This window comes from Aulonocara sp. 'chitande type north' Nkhata Bay, linkage group LG2 (genome assembly GCF_057382095.1).
Source record: "Aulonocara sp. 'chitande type north' Nkhata Bay isolate Kocher_YH1m ecotype deep benthic linkage group LG2, A_spYH_male_GT1.1, whole genome shotgun sequence".
Taxonomy (NCBI): domain Eukaryota; kingdom Metazoa; phylum Chordata; class Actinopteri; order Cichliformes; family Cichlidae; genus Aulonocara; species Aulonocara sp. 'chitande type north' Nkhata Bay.
The window spans coordinates 36,581,207-36,593,927 of record NC_141345.1 but is presented as its reverse complement, the minus strand read 5'-3'; the positions used below and the strand labels follow the sequence as shown (position 1 = coordinate 36,593,927).

At 45.7% G+C, this 12,721-nt stretch overlaps 1 protein-coding gene across 1 annotated transcript in view; it reads right to left on the bottom strand.

Moving 5' to 3' along the window:
* LOC147338358 (uncharacterized) overlaps window positions 1-12,721 on the bottom strand; it is a 30,668-nt gene continuing 17,947 nt past the window's right edge. The window contains exon 3 of the mRNA XM_086309643.1: window positions 1-19. Within this exon, the coding sequence (XP_086165769.1) occupies window positions 1-19 (19 nt within the window). The remainder of the gene's footprint in view (window positions 20-12,721) is intronic.

The following is a 12,721-nucleotide window of genomic DNA, read 5'->3' as shown; positions in this document are numbered from 1 at the left end:
TCAGCTTAGACTGCTGCTCCTAACACAGATAAGCAGGAGAAAATGTATAGACAACAATTTCCAAGCACAGCAGTCATAATGCATTGTGCCTGTAATATTATTTGGCATGCTCCTTCCATAATTCCTCTTCTACACCACTGCAATCGGGAAATATAAAATATTTAGGTATTAATGTTTCTCCCAAGCTTGCAGATCTAACTAAATTAAACCATATCCCACTTTTAAAGAAGGTAGAAGATGATCTGGCTAGGTGGAAATGTCTACCCATATCACTCATGGGAAGGGTTGCCGCTATAAAAATGATGGTCTTACCAAAAATAAATTATTTATTCTCAATGATCCCAACTAAACCGCCACAAGATTGGTTCAGATCTCTAGATTCATGTATGTCCAAATTCCTTTGGAAAAATAAACCCCCACGTATAAGCTTAAAAACACTACAAAAGACCAAGGATAAAGGAGGACTAGAACTGCCTAACTTTCAGCACTACTTCTTAGCCAACAGGCTTCAGTTTATCTCAGGATGGCTAAAACACACCCTCTTAGATGAACCTTGGCTAGATGTAGAACAAGCACTCTGCAATAATCTAGAGATCTCAGACCTACCATTTATCAGCTCAAACATCCAACGACATGAATGCTTTAAAAGCATCAACATCAGCTCTTCTCTGACAGCATGGTGGGAGTTTCTAAAATTGACAGAGTCTTCATTAATCCCATGCAAACGTACACCTATCTGGAACAACCCTGACATATTACAAAACAATAATATGATAAACTTTTCAGATTGGAGTGGTAAAGGAATCAAATATTTAGAACATATACTAGAAGGAACAGAATTTATTTCATTTGACGGACTAGTTACACAATATGGGATCAACAAGAAAAGATTTTTAGAATATCAACAAATTAAATCCATAGTAAAAAAGAAATTTGAACCGGGTCAAGTTGAACTACAAACACCACCAAGTGTGGTTCAATTTCTTACTCTTAAACCCCCCAAATTACTATCCAAAATATACAGAATGCTTTCTAAAACAGATGAATCAATATCACTTCCTATTGCAAAATGGGAAGCGGATTTATCAGTTAACTTAGACCTAAACTTCTGGTCTCAGACTTGCTTAAAAACCTTTCATCTAATCAGAAATCCCAGTCTTCAATTAATTCAATACAAAATATTACATAGCGTGCACTATACAGGTCATCGGATGTTCAAGATGGGCTTTACGTCTACCAACAACTGCTCACACTGCCAAACCAATTCACCGGACAATTATATCCACGCTCTTTGGTTCTGTCCACCAGTTCAGAAGTTTTGGCGCGAGATATGTGAAGACTTATCGAAGTGTCTGAAATGTAACATTCCAACTTCCCCCTTAGTGTGTTTGTTGGGCAGCTTAGATAATGTCACTTCAGAAAAGAATATCGCCCATATGGTTTTCACTGCCCTATGCATAGCCAAGAAAACAGTCCTCATGAACTGGAAAAATAAAAATAATCTTAATTCTAACCAATATAGAAATTATCTATTAGATTACATTAGTCTTGATACAGCCTCTGCCACCACATCAGATCAATTGCTCTGGGCTCCTTTGATCAGCTCCATCACCTAGTAGGGGTGGGGGGTCATAGTTTGGTCCCGCCTTCACTGTTGTGATTGGTGTGGGGGTAGGGACAGGCTTAGGGCGTCGGGGGGTTCCCCGGAGGCATCTTCCTTGGGGGGCTCACCCGGGGTAGCGGTCATGTCCGGTTAGGGGCTCTGTTGGCTCTCCGGTGACTGTTTCCTCGCGGCTGCGTGCAGCGGGGCTAGGGGAGGGTCTGTGCTGACGGACGTGGGTTACTGACCTGGTAGCCTGGCTGCCCCTGGGTGGGTCCGGGATGGGCGTGAGGTTCTGGGGGCGCTCCGTCTCTGGGCTGGGACCCGGACCGGGCCTCGGGGGCTTGGGTCCTGGTTGGTGTGTTGCCGGGGTTGTGGGCGGGTGGGTGCATGGGGGCCCAGCCCTGGAGCAGGGTGCCGCCGGTGCGTCGAGCCACCTGGGGGGCTCTTCAACTGGTGGGGGAGATTGTCACATCTTGCAGGAGCTTTCCTCTCCTCAGGAGCTGCCTCTGCAGGAGGGGGAGATACAGGAGAGGTGGAGGAAGATCTCAGCCTGGGTGTTTATTGTCTTATGTAGTCTGGAAGATGAGTGGATGGTGGGGTGGGTGCAGTTTTCTCTGTGGTGGGGTTGGGTGGACTGTCCCGGGCTCTGTGGGGCCGGGCGGCGCTGCCGCACTGGGCCCGGTCTGGATGGGCCTGGGCCCCCTTTCCCTGGCGGGTCGCGGAGTATGGGGGTGCCTACTGGGGTCAGCGGGGGAGCTGGCCCCAGGGAGGGGTCACTTGCCCCTCCCTTCCCTCCCCATCTCCAGCTGCCTCCCTCTTCCCGCTCCACCACAACCACCCACACATGCAGGGCCTTGGAGTAGGGGTATGTCACCAGGGTGCAGAGGAGGCTACCCCCCCCTCTGTCCCCTTCTGGCTGCCTCTGCCTCAATTTTATCCCACAACTTAGACATTCACATTACTCACACTCTCATTACACATACATATAGGATCTTGGGGGTGGGCACGATACACGGAGTCCAAAGTACCATCAGGGTGTACACCCCACCCCTGGCATCGTTGCCCACCTCTCAATTTTAAATACACGTAGACATTGAGGGCTAGCAGGAGGGACCATGCGCTTACCTGCTGCTCCATGGCAGGTAGCTCCATGCCCTCCTGGGTTTTAAATGCACCTTAGAACACACATGCATCAACACTACAATGAGCGGGTGGAGGGAGGTTTGGAGTCTTCTCTCACCCCCGTTCTCTGCGACCTGCTGGAGCGGGGGGGCTAGGACTAGGAGGAGGAGTTGGCCGTCCGACTGCGGTCTGGAGTGTGGAGCCTTCCTGCTGCTGCGGAGTCGGGGCGGTCTGCCTCCCCCCACCGCAGGGAAAAGGGAAACACCACCTGGGTCTGGGTGCAGTTCCCCCCTCCAGGGGCGGGGGCACCTAGACCCGGTTTGTAGAGTACGCTTGGGGAGTGTGATCGTGTGTACAGCGTCTCTTTATGTCTGTCTCCACGTTGGTTGAGTGTGGAGTAAGTGCATATGAGAGCATGAGGGTGGGAATGGATGTTTGTATCTGTGTGTGCCTGTATGTCTGTGTCTATATGTCAGGTTGGGTGTCAGGCGCCACCTCTCTGGGGACATCTCAGGCCCTCCAAGGTTTGGAGGCCTATCTCCCCCTACCACCACTTCCCCTGCCAGTGGCGGACCCCCTCAGACATCGGTGCGTTGGTGGTTCTTTGTGTCCGGGGATGGGCGTCCAGGTACACACCGGCTCACTCCTTGCCGGCCGCTTATCGGGGCCTGGAGCCTGGGGCTCGCTCGGGCCACTTCGGAGGTGGGGTGCCCCCGGCCTCTCGGCCTGGGGCTCGGTCACTCAGGCGCAGCTGGCTGCCGGCGGAGCTCACGGGCGCGTCACTGCAACTCCCCCTGGCTTCTGCTCCGCGGCTGCTGAGTGAACCCTCATCTGGGACTCTCCTCAGCTCTTTCCGGGACAGTGGCGCAGCTGCCCCTCTGTTGGTCTTCCTTGGTCTCTTGTGTTCTGGGGGCCTCTGGATGTCTGGAGTTTTGATCTCCTCCACACCTGCTTCACGCCCTGGAGGACGGGGCTGTGGCCCCCCCACACCCTCTAGCAGATTATTACATGAAGGAACCTTTTAAAAAAACAAGCGCGTCCATGCTCACAGGTGTACACACGGGTGATCACACCCACAAACTACACCCTTTTTGGCTCCTACCTCAAAGCACACTGTATTCTGTTGATCTTATGTGCTGCACAATAATGTTTAACATTTAGTATTTACTGTCATATTCCCATATATCATTGTGATGTTGTTTATTCTATTACTCTTGTTCTCTTCTGCTTGCTTTCTTTTTTCTTTCTCAGCAGGTGATCCAGGTGATTGATATATGCATTTTTTTTTCTCTGCCCGTTCTGTTGGTTTTTGTCTTTTGCCCTTCTCCCCCGTCCCTCTTCTCAGCTGTTTCTCTTTCCCTCTTTCTTTCTCCCCTTCTTTCCCCCAGTCAAGTCTGTCCCGTATTCAGTAAGTGAAAATAAAATAAACAATAAAAGGTGAATCAAATTGACCATTACGGCAAGGCTGGGATGGTCAGTTTGGTAAAGTAAATCCGTTGGGCATCTTTCTTTGCCTTTAGACAACAATTCTGATGCAAAAGAGCCAAACGGGACAGGCCAAAAAAAAAAAAAAAAAAAAAAAAAATATATATATATATATATATATATATATATATATATATATATATACCAGGCTATACAGCAATGACATTGGAATGTCGTTCGGACTGGAGAAGTGTAGTCGGATGGTAACAAAGAGAGGGAAGGTAGTCAGAACTGAGGGGATTGAACTACCAGAAGGCAACATTGCAGACATAGAGGACAGTTACAAGTACCTGGGGATCCCGCAGGCAAATGGGAACCATGAAGAGGCCGCTAGAAAGGCTGCAACCACCAAGTACCTGCAGAGGGTCAGGCAAGTCCTGAGGAGTCAGCTGAATGGTAAGAACAAGATCCGGGCCATCAACACATACGCCCTGCCCGTGATCAGGTACCCTGCTGGGGTAATAGGCTGGCCAAAGGAGGAGATAGAAGCCACTGACATAAAGACAAGAAAGCTCCTGACCATGCATGGAGGGTTTCACCCCAAGTCCAGCACCCTGAGGCTGTACGCTAAGCGGAAGGAAGGGGGCCGGGGACTGGTGAGTGTCAGCACCACAGTCCAGGATGAGACAAGGAACATCCAAGAATACATTGGGAAGATGGCCCCAACTGACCGAGTGCTCAGTGAATACCTCAGGCAGCAGAAACCCAAGAAAGAGGAGGGAGACGAGGAACCATCATGGAAGGACAGGCCCCTGCACGGTATGTACCACCGGCAGATAGAGGAGGTGGCTGATATCCAGAAATCCTACCAGTGGCTGGACAAAGCTGGACTGAAAGACAGCACAGAGGCACTAATCATGGCAGCACAAGAACAAGCTCTGAGTACAAGATCCATAGAGGCTGGGGTCTATCACACCAGGCAAGACCCCAGGTGCAGGCTGTGTAAAGATGCCCCAGAGACAATCCAGCACATAACAGCAGGGTGCAAGATGCTAGCAGGCAAGGCATACATGGAACGCCATAACCAAGTGGCCGGCATAGTGTACAGGAACATCTGTGCCGAGTATAACCTAGAAGTCCCGAGGTCAAAATGGGAGATGCCCCCAAGGGTGGTGGAGAATGACCGAGCTAAGATCCTGTGGGACTTCCAGATACAGACGGACAAAATGGTGGTGGCTAACCAACCGGACATAGTGGTGGTAGACAAACAGAAGCAGACGGCCGTAGTGATCGATGTAGCGGTTCCGAATGACAGCAACATCAGGAAGAAGGAACACGAGAAGCTGGAGAAATACCAAGGGCTCAGAGAAGAGCTCGAGAGGATGTGGAGGGTGAAGGTAACGGTGGTCCCCGTGGTAATCGGAGCACTAGGTGCGGTGACTCCCAAGCTAGGCGAGTGGCTCCAGCAGATCCCGGGAATAACATCGGAGATCTCTGTCCAGAAGAGCGCAGTCCTGGGAACAGCTAAGATACTGCGCAGGGCCCTCAAGCTCCCAGGCCTCTGGTAGAGGACCCGAGCTTGAAGGATAAACCGCCCGCAGGGGCGTGCTGGGTGTTTTATATATATTATTTGGCATGATAGATCCACTCATAATAAAATGATTTTATCTCATTTGAAATGCTAATCACATTTTACTGAATCTTTTATACACTTATCTTCCTCTTTTTTCCTCCATACCTTTCTACTTGGCTTCGTCACTGCCATTATCTCCACATCACTTAGACATCACCTACAAAAATAAATCTCCAGAATTCAGATGGCAAAGGAAGAGAGAGGGATGATGATGATGATGATGAGTAAAGATGAGTAGCAGGCAGAAGAAACAAAGTAAAGCTTTTAATCTCTAAAGGGAAGAGAGAAACGGTCGTGTAAGCATTAAGATATCCCCTCTGTCCAGCTGGTCTGTTTGTGTCTCCTTAATGCTCTTTAAACATTTATGAAGGATGATAACAAAGAAAGACTGTAGCTGCACAGAGTAATCAAATCAATGTTGTTACACGACTCTACTGAGAAAAGGGAGGAGGTGCGAGAAAGAGAATGGAGAAGGGGCGGGTGGGGGTTGAAGTTGAAAGAAGCGAAGACAAAGAAAAATATGTTAGTCCTCAAACCAGACTGCTGGCAGTGTGCAAATAAACTGCAGCATGTTGCTGTCAAATTGAATATTCCACAACGTTTATTACATTTTCCCTAAACACATCTCTCTGTTTGTGAAGGGTTCTTTCTCACGACAAAATGCTTTCATTTTACAATGTGTTTTCTGAAATTCGTGACGTACTACTTTTAAAGCTGAAAATTGTTGGATTTACAAGCTCAGGGTTCGACTTAGCTATCAAGTTAAGCTATTAAGTAACTGAAGGTTTCTGTTTTAACTCAATCCTCTGAGGACCTTCAAGGTTAGTTCTGTAAATAGTATTTTTCTTAATTGACAGGAAGCTCTAGTGCTTTCATTTATACAGTGTTTTGGCTGTTTGGCATGTTGGCTTTTTGTAGCCAAAAGTGATGATATTTGGGCCTCCTGAGCTACAGGATCACAAACGCTTGGTACCACAAAGCGTATTATATTATTATGGGTTAGATAGTTCTATTAAAAATGCCCTCAAAGGCACTAAAAAGCAAAAATACAGCACCGAGGTTAAATTAAATGATTCCAGTTTGTGTAAGGTATGGGTCATTGTGTCAAGACAACTTTCAATTGAGTAGCATCAGGGATGGGTATCGAAACCCGGTTCTTGTTGAGAACCGGTTCCCACTGTTTCAATTCCTTGGAATTGTTTGCCATTTTTGCAAACGATTCCCTTATCGATTCCAGTCGCCCCGAATGACGTCACCACGTTGCAGAGCGTCATTTACCTGACAGGAAACACGGCGGCTCAAACGCTCAAAAGTTTGATTATACTTTACAAGAACTGATGACAACAGGGCAACTTGCAATACTTGCAAAGTAGAGATTTCATTTAAGGGAGGAAACACTACGAATATGCAAAAGCATTTGCTCACAAAACACGCGATGACCTTAAATGAATGTCGTGTTTTTAATTCCGCTCCGGACTCGTGAATCTCAACCCAGCAGCAGCGGTAACGTTTGCACGTCCTCTCCCGTTAATGCGGCAGGTAAATAATCAACTAACAGTTGTTAGCGCAATCTGCCTTATTACAAACCTGCCATTACTGTGTATTTACACTCAACAAAAATATAAACGCAACACCTTTGTTACTGCTCCCATTCCCCATGGGATGGACGTAGAGACCTAAAATTCATTCCAGATACACAATATAACCATCCCTCCCAAACAGTGGTCACAAATCAGTCCAAATGTGTGGTAGTGGGCACATCTGCTATATTGAGATAATCCATCCCACCTCACAGGTGTGCCACATCAGGATGCTGATCTGACATCATGAGTAGTGCACAGGTGTACCTCAGACTGCCCACAACAAAAGGCCACCCTGGAATGTGCAGTTTTGTCTCACAGCAAAATGCCACAGATGCCACAAGCAATGAGGGAGCGTGCAATTGGCATGCTGACAGCAGGAATGTCAACCAGATCTGTCGCCCGTGCATTGAATGTTCATTTCTCAACCATAAGCCGTCTCCACAGGCATTTCAAAGAATATGGCAGCACATTCAACCGGCCTCACAACCGCAGACCTCGTGTAACCACACCAGCCCAGGACCTCCACATCCAGCAGGTTCACCTCCAAGATCGTCTGAGACCAGCCACCCAGACAGCTGCTGGAACAATTGGTTTGCACAACCAAACAATTTCTGCACAAACTGTCAGAAACCGTCTCAGGGACGCTCAACTGCATGCCCGTCGTCCTCATCGGGGTCTTGACCTGACTCCAGCTCGTCGCCGTAACAGACTTGTGTGGGCAAATGCTCACATTCGATGGCGTCTGGCACGTTGGAGAGGTGTGCGCTTCACGGATGAATCATGGTTCACATTGTTCAGGGCAGATGGCAGCTGAGAATGTCCCAGTTCTTGCATGGCCAGCATACTCACCGGACATGTCACCCATTGAGCATGTTCGGGATGTGCTTGACCGGCGTATACGACAGCGTGTACCAGTTCCCACGAATATCCAACAACCTCGCACAGCCATTGAAGTGGAGTGGACCAACATTCCACAGGCCACAATTGACAATCTGATAGACTCCATGCGACGATGTGTTGCACTGCATGAGGCAAATGGTGGTCACACCAGATACTGACCGGTTCTGGGTCCCCCGACCCCCAATAGCGCAAAAAACTGCACATTCCAGGGTGGCCTTTTGTTGTGGGCAGTCTGAGGTACACCTGTGCACTACTCATGATGTCAGATCAGCATCCTGATGTGGCACACCTGTGAGGTGGGATGGATTATCTCAATATAGCAGATGTGCCCACTACCACACATTTGGACTGATTTGTGACCACTGTTTGGGAGGGATGGTTATATTGTGTATCTGGAATGAATTTTAGGTCTCTACGTCCATCCCATGGGGAATGGGAGCAGTAACAAAGGTGTTGCGTTTATATTTTTGTTGAGTGTAGGTGACCATGATGAGACAGACAGTCTGGCTCAGATGCTGGCAGTTCTCGCTGCAGTCTACCGGTAGCGTCTCCTTTCAGGCAGGATAGACGAATGTCACCCAGCAGTGACTCAGTTTGTGGTAAAAGCCTTGCACCTATTTGCCACAGCAGATGATTTTCAGTAAGTGAATGTGTTTAATTGTAGGCAGGGACATTACTGGATATTCTTGTGTAATTGCTACAGAATAATTTATGTTACACTTTGTTATTGCTACAGAAGAATATTTATTTTATTATTTTACATTTACAATTTTTTTTCCTGGGGACCCTGTGACACCCCATTGAAGAGCCGTAGGCTGGATTGTCACGGTTCTGGGTCCGTTGGACCCAGTATTTTGAGTTTATTATATTTCGGTTTAATTCTGCTTCATGGATTGTTTTATTATTCTCGTAGTAATGATGATTATTATTATTAGTTTCTTGTTTCTGTTTAAGGATTTGTTCTCGGTTATATCTCACGTTTAGTTTAGTTCACGTTCCATGTGTCATTCTGTCTGTCTGTCTCTCAGTGTCAAGTCTGCGTGCTTGTTTAGTAATTCATATTTCCTGTTTTATTGTGAAAGTCTTTGTCTTATGTTAATGTGTGCAGCTTGGTTCCCCCCGTCTCGTTAACCCTGATCTCTCCCAGCTGTGTCTCCCTCCTGTTGCCCATTCGCTGATTACCACCCTGTGTATATTAGCCCTGTGTTTTCCTGTGCTCAGTGTCGTGTCGTACCCTCAGATTATGCCTGTGTGTTTCTTTGGTTTCTGTATTCACGTCACTTCACGTTTGGTTTTCATGTCAGCAATAAAAGCTGAGGTTCTGATTTATAATTCTGTGTTCGAGTCCTGCGCTTGGATCCTCCTCTCCGCCTGCCCGCACACAGAGCCCTGACATGGATCTCTTAAGATCTCACTGCTGGGTTTGTAAGGCCATGTTACTCCTAAATTTCTATCTTGTTCAAAGAGAAGATGTAAAAGATAGTTCTAAGCTAATCGACCTTAGTGTTCTCCTTTTTAAAAAAGAATCGATATCGAATCGTTAAACAGAATCGAAAATGGAATCGGAATCGTGAAAATCTTATCAATACCCATCCCTAAGTAGCATCGAGTATCCTTACCAATAACTCTAGTATCAAGATGGATGTAAAAAACAAAAGAACTCACCTCCTAGGGCAGTTATTATGGCCCCATCCACCAGTTGTCAATATGCAGCTAGTCATGGATGTTCCATTGAAATCTGTCTAAAACCATAATTGTTTCTATGGCAAGCAGAGCTGAATTTAAATGTTATCATGATACCATTATGTTTTCTGCCCTCTGGCTGTGAGCATATTTTTGATAGATTTTAAAATGGAATCCCTTTCTTTTTGGGACCATTTAAAATTTTGCTACGAATGATCAGTTCAGCATGACGAATGTTTAATCACCCACATTCCCTGGGATATTAAGCCACTATGAATATGATTGCTGACGGTGCAGGGTACTCTACGTATAGGGGAAAAAAATCCACCTTATCAGATCATGATTTCTTGCTCATGGCACTATTGAATGGCTCTGCAGCATACCACACCTGCCTCTTTCCAGTATTTCACTTTTTTAGCCTAGGTGTTAAATGTTTATGATGCCATATGTGTTACTGAGATTCATATGGACAAATTTCCCCACTTGATAGATCTGTGTAATGTTACAAGTTGGAATCTTTTCTTAGCTTCTATTTCTGCTGCTCCTTTCCCTTTCTTCCTCTATGCTCCACTTATCCAACTCTCCCTCTGTGTGACCTATGATGGGTTCTGGTTTGTGCTGATTTGTAGCAGATGTGGCTGACACAGCATGGTCGGGTAACAGTGAATGGGTGAGGACAGATAAAAATGAATATCTGCTCAAAAGCAGGTTGAGATAACTGCAAAAGTATGCTTCCTAATATACAATCTGTTTAGCCTATAGGTTGGCAGCAGCTCAGACAGTGATCCACCTGGCTAGTGAAGAGGTGGGGAGGGGACGAGAGAGAAGGTTGCTTGGGGTTAAATGGAGCCAATCACAGACAGAAAAACAGCATTACACACCACATTAAGCATCATCTCACCCCTCTCTCCTCGTCTCTACCTTTTCTCTCTCACCCCTTCTCTTTCTGTGTCTCCAGGTGTGCAGCCGGCTGATAGTGTCAGCTTTATTTGCACATTCACTTGAAATTCTAGAGAACTAGAATAGATTCTACCAGATTCAACTAACTCAATACTGCTGATCTGCAGTGCATAATAGCCAACCAACCATCTATCCAATCATTTAAGCATCCAACCACATAAAGAAAAGAACTGCAAATAGAATATGGACATATGCTCTGCAACTGGAATGCAGTCTATAAACTCAATGTTTTATTATTTTCTTACAATACTGAAGCAATGCTTAATAACATATTGTGGCTGGCTGGTTGTACAGAAAAGACACTCTTGTGTGTCAGATAGTGTCAGATAAACACAGAAGTTACCTGCTCTATGCAGAAGGAAAGAAAAAAATATTCAAGTGCCAAAGAAAACCTTGCAGATGCATGACTCACCACATAAACTTAGATGTGACAGCCCATGATCTTTTTAACTGAACTCAATGTGCACTTGTGAATATTTCTTGTAAATTTACTGATACCAAGAAAATTTAGTGTGAAATATTCACAAGTCTACAGCTGCAAATGTAAATTAAAACGTGGACCAACCTAAAGTGTGAATCTCAAGTAAAACATGCATAATGATAGCAGTCACAGGTTAATAAGATATTCATTTGGTTGTGGAAAAACCTAAACTTGCATGATGCCTTGTATGACTGGTTAAGGCTACTGAGAAAAAAGAAAACTATTCTGAAGGACCTTACTTTGTGGAAAACTCTTAGGATAACGCTATAGTCTTATAAACTTATTAGTGATAAAGTTCAAATCTTGGCCGGTCTCCATCTTCTGGTTTGTGTTGCAAGTTCGATACTTAATATAACAAACTGGACTTCCCCCAGTGTATTGAATTGGGACCACTTTGGACCTTTTTTTTTTATTTACCATCCACATCTGTGCCAGCTGTTTCTTCAACCCTTGATACTTCTGTTTTCTTATGCTTCTTTCTAATATTTCCTTTTACTGCCACATCTATGACAACTGCAGCTTCTGTTCTTTGTCGACTAACATTATGTGTGGTTTCAAAAGGTTTTTGAAATGCAGTTTATTAAATTGGAATTCAAAAATGAATTTACAAATGCAGAATTTATTCTACAATTCATTATTTAAGCACAAATCTTTATTCCGATGCGCGTTGCTCTTGTGGTCCTCCATAGTTAGCTGGCCAGTTCCTATTTGTCAGTGTGGAACTTGAAGTCCCACAGGACATTAGCCCTGTTGTTCTAACCACCTTTGATGGTGTCTCCCATTGGGACATGGTAAATTTTAATTAAACGGGTGGTTAGTTGTGTGCCACTTGGTTGTGTCTTTTAGTGTATGCTGTACTTACTTAGGGATGGGTACCAGTATCCGGTGCCATTATGGCATCTACTGCGGGTGGGTTGCCTATTAGCTGACCCGGAGTTAGCAACATCCCCCAAAAACACGAAGAGGAGAGTCCTGGCCCCTAGCCCTGCCAGTGTAGCAGAAATGATGAGGATGATGATGCAGCAGCAGCCATTCTTCTCTGCGTGAGTAGCTTCATGTTGTTCGTGTGTAATTTACGTTGAGTAGGCTAACCACGTTATTACATTAATGCATGTAAGGTGAACTAGCAAACATCATCATAGCTACATGCTGCTGTCTTCTTGTTTGATGGCAGATACTCCCTTCACCCTGGCCAAAAAGGCTAAAATGACCAAAGAAAAAGTGGAAAACAGCTAAACATGAGAGGTTTTTGGACAAAGTTTGTGTTTTTTCCATAGATTAAGCACTGCTTCCAGCCAAGAGTGATGCCATATATGACCCATAGCTGCAGA